Source organism: Sporisorium graminicola, chromosome SGRAM_20, assembly GCF_005498985.1.
Source record: "Sporisorium graminicola strain CBS 10092 chromosome SGRAM_20, whole genome shotgun sequence".
NCBI lineage: Eukaryota > Fungi > Basidiomycota > Ustilaginomycetes > Ustilaginales > Ustilaginaceae > Sporisorium > Sporisorium graminicola.
The window spans coordinates 132550-149559 of record NC_043729.1 but is presented as its reverse complement, the minus strand read 5'-3'; the positions used below and the strand labels follow the sequence as shown (position 1 = coordinate 149559).

Below are 17010 nucleotides of genomic sequence, written 5' to 3'. Positions count from 1 at the left end.
CTCAAGCCAGCTTCTTCATCCGATACTCCAACCTGATATCCCCACCAGACCTCCAAAAGAACCTCTGACACTGGGCCAGCGTCACGCTCAGCGGCAGCACCACGTCGTTGCACAGGATCTCGATCATGTCCTGCGGTGCCACGTGTACCTCCTCCGCACCATCGTAGCCCTCCTGATCGTGCCCAGTCGGCGAGTCAGCGCGCGTCATGCTCAACCCCGCCGCGATCCCCGCCGTCACATGATGCTGTGGCACGCCAGACGCCCGCTTCGCCCCAACAACTCCGTTAGCGCCACCCGTATCAACCGACGACCTGCGACTAGCATTGATGCTCGCCGTCCTGGACCGCGGTGGCGAAAGCTCCAGCTTCTCCGCCACGTACAAGCACGCCTTCTTGACCCGCAGACACCGCGTCGCTGTCAACCGCGCGTTGCCCGTCGGCAGCTCCGGCATGGGTTGCACAGTGTTCAAATCGTACCCACCGAACCCGTCCGAGTGTGTCTCCGCCGGCTTCCAGGGCGACAAGGTGAAGCTGAGCTTAACTGGTTCCCTCGAGACCACATGATTGTTGAGCAGACAGTCGAGCAGCCACATAGGCGCCGTCTGCTCGAGCACCTCGGTATCGTCGCCCGTGCAGCTGACCAGTCCACGATAGACAGCCTCCCATGAGCCCGCGTCTGCAGACGATTGCGAAATGATCACGGCTGTATCCTGCGGCAGAGGCAGCTTCGGCATCTCGTTGGATGAAGCGGGCGCAAGCGGCTTACCGAACAGCTCGTCCAGCATCTGTGTGTGCGTGAGCGCTTTGCGTGACCCGTCGAGGTCGTCTGCCGTGTTTGCAGCAGCAGCAGCTTCGCGTGTCTTTTTTGCAGCCTCGTCGAATGAATCCGCCTGAGCGTCCGCCTTGTCCGTCTTGTTCTTGCCGAATCGGAACTTGTTCATGAACCCACTTCCACCCCCCGCGACATTGCCCGTACCCACGCCGGGCGTCACAGCGTTGCCATTGATTTCGTCTCCTCCCACCGTAGACGCTTCCCTCGTCCTTGCTCCCGGTGTCTGCGGCCGCACTTTGCTTGCAGGCGTTGAACCTTGGACTGAGAAGTAGTCGCCGGAAGCCTGCCCGGCATCTCCCGTCAATGTGGACGATGTAGGCAGAGCTGTGCGTTCACCACTATGATCGGTGCCGCCAGTCTTCTGTGCCGAGCCCAAGTAGAGCGGGTTGGAAGCGTGCGACGTCAACGCAGCCGTCTTGGCCGGAGTCGCCAAGCCCATAGTCATTCCAGGTGTAAAAGGACCGTTCCTCTGCGCACGTGCGATCTTGTCCCAGGCCGGCGTCTCTGGCGGCAGGCGAGATCCGTTTTCATCAATCGAAGCATGCCGCAATTCGCTCTCTGCTTTCACGAAGCCGGAGAACAGATTACGCAGCAGCCAGCGCGCGACCTGGCCACGCTGATCCTCTTTGAAATTGGTAGGATCGACGCAGTCGGCAAACTCGTCAATGTAAAACTCGGCTTCGAAGCAGCGAGGCTCTTCAATGTGAACCGTGAGAGCGCCACTCCTCGTCTCTGCCGAACACCAGAGCGGTGTGACGCCTTGTCCCTCGATGCGCTCCTTGACCACCTCGAGCGTGTCGCCGGGTGTCTGCTCGGGCCGCCATTTGCGCATGAAGGTGTATGGAATCAGGTCGGACTCGAGCGCAGCCTTTTCCACCTCGTCACGGTCAAAATCGCCGATGCAAATGCCTTTGACAATGTCCCACAACATGACCGCGCCGGTACTGTCGATGGTGATGACGTGGCGACGGTCATTGAGCATCGACGAGCGGATCAGACCGTGCGAGCCTCGAATCACCGCATCGGGCTTGTGCCGCAACGGCGTAGCCTCCTGTGCCAGCTCGCGGTCCTCGAACGCTAGCCGAGCCTGGTAAGCTCGATCGTCTTCGTCGTCCTCGTGCGTATCTTCGTCGGTAGTCCCGTCAGCACCGACATGCCCGCTCTCGGCCATCTGCCTATTGGGAGTGGCAGCTTCAGCGTCAGAATCGCTCTCCCACGACTTGGAAAGACCTTCTGGCTCGTACAGCTGATCCGTAGGGGCAAAGCGGAGGCTGGCAGACCGTGTGCTGGCCGGACGGTGGGGCGAGTCCATCGCCTGAATATGAGCCAAGTGAGGATTGATGGGTGTCACAAGGGGCGACTTCGTGGCTGCAGCGGGGATCATGATGCTCGACTGGTCCATCGACATGCGACTGGCAAAGGAGCGCAGAGGAGCTGCGCTGAACAAGGAGTCGTCCGCATGGCCACGTGGATCACGAACGCTGACGCTGCCGAGCCCAATCTTATCGCCGTACGGATCGCTGACGGGATCAAGACTGACGAGGCTGTCAAAAGGGATGCCATGGAGCGTAGCGGCAAGCGGGACGTCCGTCGGCGGAAGGTCCATGCCGGTCTGCAAGGCCGAAAGTGTGGTGGCAGAAGAGCCCGAAGTAGCAGCAGCTGCAGTGGCACTCCCGTGACTAAGCGCAGACGAGTTGCGACGGAATGATCCCGGCGCTGGCTCGGCGAAGGTCACCGATGTTGGGTGCAAAGCATGTGCGGAGTCGGGCGAGCGACCTACGTCAGTGCTGTGTCGAGTCAGACTAGGGCTACCAAACGAGTTGCGATGATGAAGCTCGCGCGATCGCGCATGCAAGCCACCAATGGGATAGATGGCTTCGCGCTCAGATCGACGCGGCACGTCTCGCCAGCGGTTAACGCTGGTCTGTCCCGTCGCCGTCCAGAAGTAGGTATCGTCGAGCGCGACAATCTTTTGAATGCCGCACTTGGCATCGCGCCTGTGCAAGTCGGGGGGATGGTGTGGCATCTCGTCGTCTTGTTCAGGTCCGTCGTCATCCAGCGTGGGATCTCGCTCTTGGCATAGAACCACACACTCGCCCTCGCTGACTTCGGCGCAGCGCTCCCAGTCGACCTTGCAGACGTAGCCCTGGCGGTCTCCCGAGTAAAAGACGTCGAGCGTAGGATGGTCTGAGAACAGCGACCACACTGAGTCGTCATGATGCGTGAACGTGTGCAAACATCGCTGTTCACCGAGCGACCAGAGCCGTACGGTGGAATCAGCAGAGCCGGACAAGAGGAAACGGCCATCTTCGCTGACGAGGACGGCGCGGACATTGTCTGTATGACCGACCAGTTCTGCACATTTCTTGCCGCTGCGTGGATCCCAGACCTTGACGTGCTGTTCGGGCGAGCCGACAGCGATGACAGAGCCGCTCGGGTTGACGCTGAGCGCGTAGACCGACGTTTTGACGGCTTTGTCATCGAGCTCGAGCATGGGTGCTGCTCTCGCCTCACGAATGTCCCATAGCTTGATGCACTTGTCAAAGCCACCGCTGGCTACATAGCCGGATTCCGAGGCATGTGCGAGCGCCTTGACGTAGTCCTTGTGAGTGCCAAGGACGTGCGGGCTAAGGCTGTGGTGAGGGTCGTGAGGATTCCAGACCTTGACGGTACGGTCGGAGGACGCCGAGATGAGGGTCTGGTTCTGGTTGCAGAGAATGATGTCGTTGATCCAGTCCGTGTGTGATTGCACGCATTGGCGGAATCGTGTCGGCCTGGCGCGATGGGCTCGGAACGGGTCGGCTTGCCAATAGGTGTCGGTGCCGGCGAAAAAAGCGGACGTATCTGCAAGCAGGCCGATCCCAGATTCGTCTTGGTGGACGTCTGACCAGGCCGAAGAGGAGCCATCATGGCCTTCAAGGCGCTGTGCGCTTCTCTTGCGCATGGGCAGACCTAGCTCCCAAGCACCAACAAGACCGTCGCGACCACCCGTGTAGAGGATGCCTGGAGGAACGGTCTCACGGTCGTTGACTGAGTGATTCAAATCGCTGTCGTAGTGACGGTCGATATCATCGCGATCGTTGTCATCGTCATCTGCTGAGTTAGCAAGGCAGGTTGTTGTGTCTATGGCGAGGGACGAGACGGCGAGCGAGTGCTGAGGATGAGAAGAGAGCGGAGCGTTAGACTGCGTGGAATTGGTAGATGCAGACGCAGCGGACAAAGACGCGATGGACGAGGAGGAGGAGGAAGATGCAGCAGAGGTGTGGTTGTTGGAGCGATTGGTAGAAGAATGTGTGCGCGAAGGTGGGATGAGAAGTGGACCCGTGTTGTAGTTACGATCGGCGCCCAATGGCGGAAGGCCGAACGTCGTCGGAGGAGAGAGACAGGGAGGAAGAACGTAAGAGACCCTCTTTGTTGTGGACCTTGCGTCGGCATCCATCGCTGCTATCTCGATCGCCATGGGCGGAATGTCAAAGGCAGCCTCAGGCCGGCGAGGGTGTAGAGATGACAATGATGGCGAGTGTTGATTTTGAGACGTTGAGCCTGTTGGTAGAAGCAGTCGAATGCTCAGTGACTGGCTCAGAAACTATCTAGCGAAGCATGACGATCGACTGAGAAAGGTGTGTATGGTTCGGATGATGCGATGAGAGCAAAGCAACTCCTTCCGAGCTGAGCTGAGTCGGGTGCGATTACGCCCTTATCAACGCAGCGCAGCCTTGTTCCGTCGATGATGGACTCCGATTTACGGGTCGACGAAATGAGACGCCTCACTCGCGCTTGCGAAATCAATGGCCAGAAGATGTGAGATGGTCGGAAGGTAAGAGACACAAAACGCAATCCCAAAAGCAATCCGAGGCGGAGCGAAGCAGCAAAGATGGCATTCGGCGACGGCTCTTCCGACGGGAGCGGTCACGCTTCAGGATTAAGGCTCACAAGGCTCTCACTCTGTGTCGAAATCACGTTGAATCTCGAGGAGAATAATCGACGGCTATCGCGGTTGCGGTCAGGGCAAAAGCACAGTGCGCAGCGTTTAGTGCGCAGCGCCGCGAAGAAAAGGGAAAAAGGCGGGGGGTGTTCGCTTGTTTGCTTGCATGTGGTCCCTGATCCACAGTCAGCAGGTATGTTCAGGGCGCAGCAACCGGTCAATTTTCAACCAGCATTGACGCACACACGAGCTTGCTTGCCTGCGAATTAACAAAGCTCTCTCACCACAGTCTCATGCTTGCCTTTCAAAGCATCTGTTCATCACTCCAGTCCACATCCTAGGACTATCAGAAGGCTACTATCACTATTTCGGAACATGCTCGTAGTCGTGTTCAAAGCAAAGCCTGCACATCGGACCAAAGTTCTTCGTACGCATTGCCCACCTCTGGCAGCAGGTCATCGGCCAACATGGCCCTCTTGTGCTTGGCAAATGCAAGGCGGCTGCACTCTCTCGCGGTCAGCGCAGCTCCGTATCCCGCCAACAGTAGCAGTCGGTCTTGAGCGATGAGATCGCCTTCTGCGTCGGTCGAGGTGGCGGCGAGGTCCGGGTGGTCTTCGTGGTAGATCTTGGCCCATCCTGCAAACGCGCCTAGGCAGCCGGCGAGGATGTCGCCTTGGCCACCGCATCGTTTGAGCGCGCCTTCTGTGTCTACGTACAGCACCTCCCTGCAAAGCATCGTTGAGCGAAAAAGTGCAAAGTGTCAGTTTTAGTTTAAAGAGTGGGGATGAAAAGGGGTGTAGTTCAAACTTACGTGCCGTTGGTAATGCGGTCCACTTTGCCCTTTTCGAGGATCGTCGGTCCCTGCAGCGCAGCCGCGAGCTTCTTGGCCGCCTGATCCGGGTCCTGTTTGGCATCCACACCCAGCTTGTCGCACAGCCTCGCGAACTCGGCGACGTTCGGCGTGAGAATCGCTTTCTCGTATCCCTGGATCACCTCCGGCTCGTTCTGCAGCAGCCACAACCCGTCCGCATCCACCACAATATACATGTCGTGTTTCCTCGCCAGCCCAATACACAGCTTTGCGCACTTCTGCATGAACTCGTCCCGCCCCAAACCCGGTCCCACCACCACGGCGTGGAAACGCTGGAACAACTCGTCCACGGAACGCTCCACTTCCGACCAGGGCGCCTCGGGGTCGAGAAGGCGGTTGACGATCAGGTCCGGCGAGTAAGTCTTGATCACGTTACCTGCTTCGGGCGAGCAGATCGTGTACGACATGTCGCACCCGAAGCGCATCGAGGACATGGACGCGAAGAACGGCGCGCCTGTGTAGTCGCGGCTGCCTCCCACGATTCCGATTCGTCCGGCTTGTCCTTTGTGCTTGGCAGAAGTCAGCGGCGGGATAATGCGTTTGACCGACTGCATGAGCGATTGCTGCGTTGACGTGGAGGCTACGGCCTTGGAAGCGAGGCTCGAGATGTTGGTGCTGATCGTGCTGGCAAGCTTGCCCGATGCTGCGGCTGTTGACATGATTGCTGAATGGTCGATTATCGAGGCGACTCTTGATGGGTTGAGCAGCCGCTTTGAGTAGGAGATCAAGATAAAGCTAAAGCTGCGGAAGGAAAGTCGGCCAGGCGTGCGATGATGTGGGGAAAGAAGAAGTTTTCGACGTTCACTCGCATTTATGTCGTCGCCCGCTCTACACTAGTCAGCTTAATCAAACAGGTAAAGCCACCAACGTCAAACATTCAGTCGCGGCTGTGGTGATCGCCAGCAGAAAGAATGATTCAGATCTCGCTTCTGACAGCAGCCAACCAACATCACTGATCTCCGTATGACGAGCAACGCTCACTCAGCAAGCCTGTTGCAACCACACGACACCGACACAACCGCTCATGGCTGGCTGCTCATGTGGAGGTCTGTGCAAGAAAAATATATACTCATAACTGTATTTGATAATGATAGGCAATAAAAATCTAAGCACCTGGCCGACACCTCAAGAAACACCATCTCTGTGCTCACCATACTCTCCCTTGCATTGAGCTCGGTAGTCCAACACTCAATGCGGTGCTGTAACTTCCAAACACGCACCATAGCACGCAAACATGCTGTTGTATGTCGTTCTGAACTCAGCTATTGAAAGGGAATAACTATTGGGTATATTGTAGGTGTGAGAGTCTATCTCTTCGTCGTCAATCAGCGCCTTTATAATGATTCCCCACTCTTGCTAATCTCCTAGACGCATCGCATCAATAATGAGGGTCCACATGCTGAAGTACGACAGCACAGCAATAGGCACCACATTTCTCCAAACAGCCACTTCCCAGTGGAAGTTGCGTCTGCTACTCGTGCGTTCTCGCGTCCAAGCGCCGTGCTTATAAACAAACCGCGTGTGGCCCTGTCGGTACGACGAAGCCTTGGAAGGCAGCAGCACGGGTCGACGTCCGAACACCCCCACCTTCGATGGCGAAGTGGCCGAGGCCGGCGAGGACACATGTGCTGGAACTGCGCCCAGCCGTCTCCGCAGACCCTGCTCCTGGTTCCAAGCACCTCCAGCCCGCCAAGGAGGCGTGTCGCCCCTCCGACCACCGCCGAGCACCGTACCATCCGTCGTGTAGCCGGGCCAATCCGACTCACCTTCCATCTCTGTCTCCGTGGCAGCCCCCAACGCACGCGATTGCTCGCCTCGCGACGCACCGGTTTCCGCTGCTGCTGCCGCAGACGACGACCGATTGCTCGTTTTCCGACGCCGAGACGAAGCCGCGAATGACGGACCTCCAATGACGGCACGCCAGAACCTCGTTCCTTGTCCACCTCGACGCTGCCGACGCTGTCGCTCGCGTTCGGACGCAAAGAAACTAGCTGCAGCCGCATCGCTCTCGTCGCCCGAGCGTGGATCCCAGTCCGAGTCGCCCACGAGCGACTGACCCCCCGCTGCGGACCATGGATGCTGATCGGCATGCAACAGGCGCTCGGCAGCATTGGGCCGGATGGGACTCTTGACAAAGCGGCTATCGGACAAGTAGCCGAGCGCCTCGTTCTCCGCGTCTTGTTGCTCCTCCTCCTCTTCATCCAGCTCGTCGTCGAGTGGCGCATCGGCGATGTTGCTCGTCACCCAACGTGAGACGACATCGCTGAGTGCCGTGGTGGTACCAATGACTACCCATGCACCCAGAGGCTGATCTGCACCAAAAACGTGGATGGTGATGCGCACCAGTGGCCAGCAGATGGCCTGTAGAGCTACAAGGCGAATGAGTGACGGCAGGATGGAGTAGTACAGAAGCCAGCGTCGCAAAAGCAGGGTGGTAAACGAGAGAGCGTGGTAGGCAGTGCTCATGCTCCAGAGGCATGCGACGGCGAACTCGAGCGAGCCCGGTTGTCGGCGACCGAAGCGATAGGCGTCCAAGTGCGACGGCCTCTCCGACAGAATCGAGCTCCAGGAACGACTTGTACCGTTTGCTGCAACCAGCATATTTCCGGGGCTGAGCAGGTGGCCGTGTTGGGAGGCTAGGAGCCACGCGTTGCGTGCAAGCCAGAACGTACCGATGCAGCCAGGCACCGCGGCAAGCACACGCAAGGAGTGTAGGAGAAACTTGAGCACCAGAGGGAACTCTTCTTCATCGTCTTCCTCTGCTGCTGCAGCGGAGCCGGTGGCTTCCTCTGCACCGTCCGCTCGATTTCGCGTATTGGAAACATCAGCGTTGCCGGCGAAGGAAGTGCCCGGCGATACGACGAAGGCTGCGTCTGGCGATAGCGGACTGTCTGGACGAGTGCTGTCTGTCGTTGGAGACACTGGCAGGCTGCTAGTATCGCCATCATCGTAAGCATTTCGAGAGTTGAAAGCCAGAGAATGCTCCGACAGACGTCTGTGAGAGGCTCCCGTGGCGTCATTTGCCGTGTTGGACGTCGACGTACTCACTGCATGCATACGAGACGTAGGAGTCAAATCTTGTGTTGAAGCGGCATGATTCGTGTCGGCTGCCTGCTGAGATTGATCGAAAGACGCTCTTGTGATGGAAGAGTTGATCGGGGTGCGAGGTCGGAGAAGTTGTCTTGCACTGCCCGCAGACCCGGACCTTCGTCTCCTCGATAGCGTAGCCTGTGCTTGTGCTTGTGCTGATGGTTTTGGAAGTAACGACGACACGAAAGCGCTGGCAGCGTCAGACTGGGACACATTTTCGGTCGAAGCGATAGTCTGTCGCCTTTCATCACGTCTTTGCTTGGACCGGGAGGACGAAAAGGAGAGGATTGAATCAACGTCCTCATCTCCGTCGCTGTCCGGAGCGAAACCAGGACTGACAGGCGTGGACGAGAACGAGGAAACCTGTACGACACTCGGCGTCATCTCGAGTCCGGCAGGGAAGGGCGAAAGGCTGGTGAGGCCACGGCGACCATAGAAAGAGGCCGAGGGAGACGGAGGTCCACTTCGACTTCCGCGAGATGAGGATCTAGCTCGGAGGGAAGGTCGAAGGAGGGCGGAAGCAGACGGTGGTCCGGATGACGGGTGTGCACCGGCATTTAGAGGGATCGAGATGGGCGGAGGTAAAGGCGGATCACTAGCGTCGAGCAAAGTCGACGCAGAAGAGGTACGAGACGGAAGACGACCCTGATTTGCACTTTGACTATGTGCTGTGGCATCGACATTGACATCAGCAGCCCTCTCGAGCTCCGTTTCGTGCACCGATGCACGAGGTGCATAGGGCGGAGGCGACTCGAACTCGTGGCCGAGATAGGAAGAATCAAGGTCGGAAAGGTGAGGAGTGCTTTGACTTGCAACCAGGCGATGCAATCCGAGCAAATGCGCCGTCTGTTGCACGTGGGCAGCATGCTGGGCCCATTCTGACTGACTCGTTGAGCGGGCCGGGTGCGGTTGATGAGGCGATAGGCGGCCGAACACGGTATCCATGGGAGGCGAAGGACGCTGTGGGCCTCGGGCACGTAGCTCAGGATGAGAGCTTCCGTTCTGAGATTGAAGCTGAGCTAGAAGTGCTGGATCAAAGTAGTCGGAAGCGTTTCGAGAGAGGTTTGTATGCGGCGTCGTAGGTACAGAGCTGTCGAGAGCCCACTCCGAGGGCATCAGATGTTCTACGGGCGATATGGCCAGCGCAGAAGACGCGGAGGCTGATACAAGCGGCGACGTAGGAGCCGTCACGGCCGAGGTGGCAACAGATGCGTGAATCTGCTCGTTGGCAGCCGTCAAGCTTCGAAGTCCATCTAGATGCGTTGTGGAGCGGTTGCGAGAGGTACCATACAGAGTACCGAACTCGTTGGAAGCGGTCGAGGAGACTGGATCGAGGCTGGAATAGACGGAACGGCCCGGCATGGGCATCGGCCCTGATCTGCTGCTGTTCCGACTATGTGCCAAGTGAGCATGTTGAGGTCTGCGCGCCTTCTTGTATGCAGTGTTCTGGCCATTCTGGTGCAGAGATGACGATGATGCCGAGCCCGCTGCAGGTGCTACATGGTGGCTAGACGTGGCCGATGATGCGCGTGATCTGGTACTTGTTGGACGTGAGGCAAATTCAGACTGGTCATTGGAGGCAACAGAGCTGTCAATGCTGCCAACTCGAACCGATGATTGTGTGGAAGCAGGATCATACGAGCCGAAGGTGTGTTGGCTATCGATGGCGGCGAGCAGAGGTGGGCTCAGCACGGAATGGTGAGAAAAGGTGGCGCTGTCATACGACATGGTCGAAAAGCGTGGCAGGTGAGAGAAGCAATGAGTTCGTCATGTGAGCGTTTGTTGCCGTTCAGAGAGAGGTGCAAGTCGTGTGGATGTGAATGTCCGAGAAATAGCTCGTCCTGCTCGCCATGAATAACTTTCGTCTCTTGCTGAGTGAAGGGGTTAGCGATGAGGCTGAATGATAGATATCGAGCCTACCGTATGCCGTGGGAAAGGGGCTGCAACAATGGAGAAAGAGCAAGAGCAAGAGCTTCGGCAGCTCCGATGATGAGGAGAAGGTGAAATCGATTAAAGTCAAAAGGAAGCTTATCTGGCTGTGCGGCTTCGAATCCGACAAAGACGCGAGACGGCGAAACAGCGAAACAGCGAAACAGCGAAACAGGGTCCAGCAGCGATTGCTTCTGCTTCTGCTCTGACTCAAAATCATCTGCCGTGGCTTAACGTTTTGCTGCTTGCTGCCTCCTTTTCTTTTATCCCGTGCTCTCTTTCATCCCCTGGTCACAAAGCATCCATCGTTCCTCCTCTCTGTCTCTGCTCAGATCATAGACTTGGCAAACGTGAGGAAGAAATGCGTATTTTGTATGTGTGCGTCTATTACGAGGAGGACAACAGGATAGTATGACAGTGTAGGTGATGCTTCTGCAGTAGATCGTCGTGTCCCTTGTTCACTTTGCAGCAGCAGCAGTGGCAGTGGCAGTGGCGTTGGAAGGAGGACGGCCAAAGTCTTCGTGCATCTCGATGAGCAGCTGTAGCGCACGGCGGGCGTGCGTACGCGAAGGGTCTTCGCCTGGCACGCCGTCGCGGAGGATGTCAGCCACCTCGGTCTCCTCGTACGGATACGGCAAGAACTTTTGCAGATACTCGTACGCCACCAGCGTCGCGCCAAACTGAGGGGACGATCGCAGCACACGCGCCAGCGATCCCTTGAAGAACGCCCGGGGACCTTCTTCGGCCATGATCTTGGTGGCGCAGTCGACGATGCCCTTGTAGGTCGCCTGTCCCTTGCGCGCCTCGACCTGCAGACGCGTCTTGATCACATCCGCAGGTGTGGTCAGGAACGCCGCAGGCATGCCCGCGATGGCAGCTGATGCCAGCATCTCGCCGAATCCGAGCTTCTTGCCTTCCCTGCCCTCGTGGAACGTGTCCTTCTTCAAATGAGCGTATGCGGGGAAGTAGATTGCCGAGAAGGGAATGTCTCGCAGCAAACACGCCGAGGCACCCTTGTACAGACCCACCAAACCGAGCTGGCGCACAATGTGCACGGCGCCTCGAGCTACGCGGTCAGCTCCTTCCGATTTGGCGATCTCTCCGGCAACTTGGAGACGAATTTTGACGATCTCGAGCGGGTTGGTGAAGACCACCTGGCAACCACCAGCGGCACCACCGGCGATCAGCTCCCAGGGCAGCGTAATGTTGCCCGTGATGGGGTCCTTGGCGTGACCACGCACCAGGTCGTTGACCGTGAGCTTGATGGCCTTTTCAGGAGCTACACCGAGCAGCTGAGGGCCGAGGCCCGAGTAGAAGCCGCGCAGGCCTTCGTTGCGGAACACCTTTTTGACGCAGTCTAACGAGTTCTTGTACATGAGCGGCTCGCCCACTACGGCAGAGCGCTGGTTCTGCATGCGTGTTTTGACCAGATCGATAGGGTAGACAATCGTAGCGCCGATCGAACCGGCGATACCACCCAGACCAAAGTTGTAGGCCGACTTGCCAACTTCTGCCAGTGCGCTCTTGACAGGCTTTTCCCTCTTCTCCTGCTGAATTTCCTTGAGCCGCGCAGCTGCGACCTCTTCGCGCGCTTCCTTGTCTGAGGGGAGCGGATGCGGTTCCAAATCGTCGGAGATGTGCAGGTCGTGGCAGATGAGGTTCTCTGTGTCGGTTGCGCCGCGCACCACCGAGGTCTTGTACGTGAGCATGCCAGGCGACGACGCAGCCACCTCGCGACGGAATTTCTCCATGTGCTCTTGGAACGAAGGGTCGGCATCTTGGCGCGAGTAGAGCTTTGCGTTGACCACAAAGCGGCCCTCGCCGGGCAAGTGTGGAATCCAGTAGACGCCGTGCTGTCCATTGCCGTTGGCGGGCTGTGCATTTGCCGGGATGGCTTGTTGTTGCTGTTCTGACGGGGGAGCCGACTCGCAGTGAATCGGCTTGGGCCTGAACATGGCAGGCACGAAATGCGACATGGCGACGGCTTTGTATGTGTATGTGTCGCTATTAGCGTTCGATCGTCGTTCGTTGGCGATGTCTAAAACGGTCTAGAGACAAGCGGTCTGATATAATACGGCTGAGTTCCTTTACTTGAAGCGCCAGGAATGTAATTGCGCCTGGTTGCTATTGGATGCAAACGAGGGGGCCTTGGTGAAGCTGTGAGACCGAGACCGTGCCTGGAAGGACAGAAACCCGAAGCCTGAGTACGGAGAAAGTACGCAGATGGCAGAGGAAAAGGTGAAAGACGAGGCTACGGAACGGATGTGCTGCTTAAGGAAGCAGGTGACAGAAGGAAGCAAGGAAAGAAGGAAAGGATGAAGGGAGCAAAGGATGAAGGAGAGTGTTGATGCCAAGCGATGTCTAGAAGGAGAGAGGAGGTGTGGAGTAGAGTCGGACAGATGTGAAAGAATCGTCTTGGATTGGAAGAACACGGGGGAGAGCGGGGGAGACAGACACAGCCAGAATGCAAGGGCGACAGGGCAGATGTGCTCGCTTCCCTCGTAATTTTTTTCCGCTTTCGACCTGATCAACAGAGAGCAGCAGGCGAAGACAGACGGACGCTATGACAGGGCCATGCGAGTGGGTTCAGGTGTGACTCCAAACCTGCCAATTCTCATCTCTCTCTCACACAGCTCCGGTAAAAGAAGTTGAAAGCGCACACCTCAGAGACACGCTAAATTAACACAGCAACAACGCCGAAATCTTCTCCCTCGTCGCAAAGTCTTTCTGCTCTCCATGTTGCTTGAGCGTCGTCCAGACGAGCGAGGAGGAAGCGGCGACAGTCGGTCAGCTGTCTAGCCTCTCCCGCAACTTTGAGAGGAAGCGCAGCTCTGGGGCTCAGAGTGCGGTCCTGCAGCGCAAATGTGCGGGGACTGCGTGTGGCAGAGACCCGATCTCGTCTTCTGGCAGCCTGCCAGGAAGATGCGTCGTTGCGCAGAATGGAAAGCGGAAAACGGCATCGCAATTTCGAAAGCCATCTTTGCGAAGACTGATTTCAAAGGAACAAGCGCGATTTCAATACCCTTTTCTCTGGTTGAATTTGACTTTCTTCCCTGTTCTTTCTCTCGCCGACACTTTCCGATGACCGATGACCGACGACCGGCGATTTTCCGGGGATCTCGGCACACGTCCACAACAGATGGGGAGCGCTGGGCCTTTCCTGAGCGCTTCGGCAATCTGTTCTCAAAACCCACAACGCACAGAGCAGATCTCTGTACTCTTGTCTTCTGTTACGAGCTGCACTCCGATGGACGAGCAAATCATTGTCAAAGGGCAGAGCTGACCCGACTTTTTCACCGAACAAGCGTTTCGCGGTCCGATCTTCCGCACCAAAGCAACAGGATATGTTAGCTCCTGTCATGGCAACAACGGCGGCTCACCCTCTTTGCGGTACATCCTATATGAACCTGATTGCTATATCTGTCATTGAATGCGACTGATGCTGAGTGAGCCTGAATGCTAGTAGACGGCTCAGGAACCATCTTGTCTGACCTCGTCTCTTTCTTCTTCTGCCTCATCGCTGCTGCTGTTGTCGTGGTCATCTTCGTCGTCGTCATGCGCCTTCTCGTAGAAGCCTTGATGACTCCAGAACAGGCCCAGAGCGCCTACAGCAGCGAGTGCTGCAAACGATGATTTGAACAGCCACACAAACTCCGGATGTCCCCTTTCCAGCGCTACACCAAACACGAACGAGGTCAGCAAGGGCACCACCGCTGCCACCACCGTCACCAGAATCTGATGCGCTGCGAGCGCCTTGGTCTGATCGTCTTCCGACACGGCATTGACCACCAGCGCCGTCCTTAATGATGTAGAGCCCGAAGAGATCTGCAATAACACCACAGCAACGACCAACGGGATCCACGGACTCGACCACCACAGTCCTTGCTTGTCGCCTCCATCTGCTGCTGCTGTAGCGACAAGAGTGCTCTTTGGGCGAGGAGAGCTGGTCGGTGCTTTGGCAGAGCTCGCCATGATCAAGAACGACGCCGTTGCGAGCATATACGAGGCAACCATGATCGAAATGTCCAGCTTTCCCCTCTGTATGCGCTTGATCAGATTCGACGGAGAACTGGTAAAGATCGAGTTTGTCTCCCAGCTGCTGCTGCTGACGGTAAATCCTGATGCCATCGAACTCCGCTTGTTGCCCTTGAGGTTCGAACACCCCAGCGACGCCGCCGACTTGTACGATGGCCGGCGTCGCGCGGGCCGCCCCTCCACACCGGATCCACCAGCGCTTCCTGGACGCCCCACCCGCCCATAGTCTCTAGCTGCGACGCTGCCATATTGACTCTCTGAAACTCCACGAACGAGCGGCGTACGCTCATCGCCGTTGGCAGCCCGGCTTTGCGTCGCTGCGTGCTTTCGACGATTCTGTCGAGCGGCTTCTTTGAGCTTTTGAACCTGCTTGCGCCGTCTCGCCAGTCCAATCTTGGCTACGTATCGTCTCGCAAGCGCAACGCCAGGCGGGAAGATAGCGGTGAGAAAGAGAGCCCGGGTGCTCTGCAAAACGCTCACCAGGTATCCGTTCTGCAAGACATCGAATCCGAACCGCTCGCTGTTGTAGAGAAGCAGCAGCGGCACCATAAATGCCTGATACGTCTCTTCGAACACAACCACCGCCGCCAGGTTGAGCAGACGAAAGTCCATCCTGCTCTGCGGCTTGTGCGCCGCCGCGTAGAGCTGCGCGGGCTGATCTCCCCCTGCGCCACGTGGACCATTGCGCTGAGTCGAGTCTTGACCTCGGTTTGCATCGTAGGGAAGGGGTGCTTCAATGACATCCTGCTCGGTTATAGGCGTGTAGTGCCTTCGCTTGGGCCAAAAGATAATGAGCGGACGCAGAAAGTTGAGCTTACGCACGCGTGATCGCCAATGCAGCTTGGATGTGTCGCGTTCCGAGTGGACAGTCGACCAAGTCACGTTGGAATGGCTGCGGGTGCCGCTGTCTTCGCCCTCGGCATTCGCATCGTCTTGCTCCTGCTCTTGCGATGATCCAGACTCGACCTCGTCCGAGTGGAGCCATTGGTCCACAAAGGTAAGCTCTGCGCCCGGCTTGCTTTCGGGAACAAGGAGGAGGATGTAGACCACAGCCAACACCATGAGCCCACAGTCTGCGTAAAAGGGGGCAAAGAATTCATTGGTCAGACTGGCAAGCAACCCTCCCAAGGCGCTGGATGGGAAGGCGCCAATCTGGCCGAACCCTTCGATGAAGCTGAGAGCACCTGCTCGTTGCGCTTCGGATGTGGTGTCGACCACGTAGTTCTGAATGGCGATTCGAAGCGGTGCTCCTGCCGAGGCTTCCGAAAGAACGACGGCGCAGTACAGCACAGCGGCGCCGGCAAGTGGTGGGAGGACGACGGCCAGTCTGAAGACGAGGATGGCCAGAGCGATGAACACATGCGCGATGAGCAGCAGCGGCTTGCGTCCGAAGCGACGTGACAGGGTCGAGGCTCGCGAGAGAGTCATGAGCCCCAACAGAGCGCCCACTGTGACCATGGCAGCCGAGTAGGACGATGTCGACTTTTGAACCCAAGGCAGCGAGCAACGTGGAGGATTGGGTAATTCTGGTGCAGCTGGCAGCTTGTTTACCGTTGCAGTGCTTCCTGCACCTGCTGCGACGAACATGGAGCGGACGGCGGAGAGTAGACTGGCATCTTTGTGATCAACAGGCTCGTCACGTATGGTAGGGTCGTAGAGCTCGCACATGATATAGGTGTATACCTTGAACATAGAGGCGAGCGGCATGCCACTGGCCAAGCTGCCTAGCAGCGTCACCACCGCCATGTGGTAAGGGCTTGGTCGCCCGGAACGAAACGCCTGCGACACATCTCGAATGGTCTGAGCCGGTGCTGTTGCCTCCGAGCCATCTTCGGTGTCGACGTATGATAGTTCTGTGTTGGCGGAAATGGCAGATGCTCTGGAATCTTTCCTCCGGCCCAGTGGATGTCTGACTGCAGAAGGAGAGGGGGTTCGAAGGCGTGCTTGTTCAGAAGCTGGTGGCCTTGCCGCGGTCGGTGAACGAGGTTCGGACATGGAGGGTGGAATAAGACAGGCCAGCCAGGACTAACCCGCCTGCCCTGATGCTGCAGCTGCGGCTGTTATTAACGACGAGGTGTCTGTTACGACAACACGACCATATGCACCAAGAAGAGATGATGGCTCAAGACGATGAGTGTTGACGGTGTCGGCGTCGATGGTGGCGGTGACGGCGCTGGCAGACAGTCGCACTTTCGAGACCAAGCCCGCAAGGGTCGAGGCGAAGCATACAAAGCAAATCAATCGTTCAATGCGAGCTAATCAGCCGAGCTGAACTTTCCTTGTTTCCAGTCGGAGTGACATCGCGCTGCAGTTGAGTCTGCGCTCTTCG

At 57.5% G+C, this 17010-nt stretch overlaps 5 protein-coding genes across 5 annotated transcripts; all 5 read right to left on the bottom strand.

Moving 5' to 3' along the window:
- Window position 1: 1 nt before the first annotated feature.
- EX895_003239 (uncharacterized protein) lies at window positions 2-4291 on the bottom strand (the record flags this gene model as incomplete). Its single annotated transcript, XM_029883837.1, has 1 exon — window positions 2-4291. The coding sequence occupies one exon, from the start codon at window positions 4289-4291 to the stop codon at window positions 2-4; it is 4290 nt and encodes a 1429-aa protein (XP_029739643.1).
- Window positions 4292-5147: 856 nt separating this feature from the next.
- On the bottom strand, window positions 5148-6286 carry EX895_003238 (uncharacterized protein; the record flags this gene model as incomplete). Its single annotated transcript, XM_029883836.1, has 2 exons — window positions 5148-5481; window positions 5568-6286. 2 exons carry the CDS (start codon window positions 6284-6286, stop codon window positions 5148-5150), a joined length of 1053 nt encoding a protein of 350 aa, XP_029739642.1.
- Window positions 6287-6983: 697 nt separating this feature from the next.
- Window positions 6984-8684, bottom strand: EX895_003237 (uncharacterized protein; the record flags this gene model as incomplete). The annotated part of the gene is made up of 1 exon (XM_029883835.1): window positions 6984-8684. One exon carries the CDS (start codon window positions 8682-8684, stop codon window positions 6984-6986), a length of 1701 nt encoding a protein of 566 aa, XP_029739641.1.
- Window positions 8685-11104: 2420 nt separating this feature from the next.
- EX895_003236 (uncharacterized protein) lies at window positions 11105-12622 on the bottom strand (the record flags this gene model as incomplete). The annotated part of the gene is made up of 1 exon (XM_029883834.1): window positions 11105-12622. The coding sequence occupies one exon, from the start codon at window positions 12620-12622 to the stop codon at window positions 11105-11107; it is 1518 nt and encodes a 505-aa protein (XP_029739640.1).
- A 1495-nt stretch (window positions 12623-14117) lies between these two features.
- On the bottom strand, window positions 14118-16427 carry EX895_003235 (uncharacterized protein; the record flags this gene model as incomplete). Its single annotated transcript, XM_029883833.1, has 1 exon — window positions 14118-16427. One exon carries the CDS (start codon window positions 16425-16427, stop codon window positions 14118-14120), a length of 2310 nt encoding a protein of 769 aa, XP_029739639.1.
- Window positions 16428-17010: the final 583 nt, after the last annotated feature.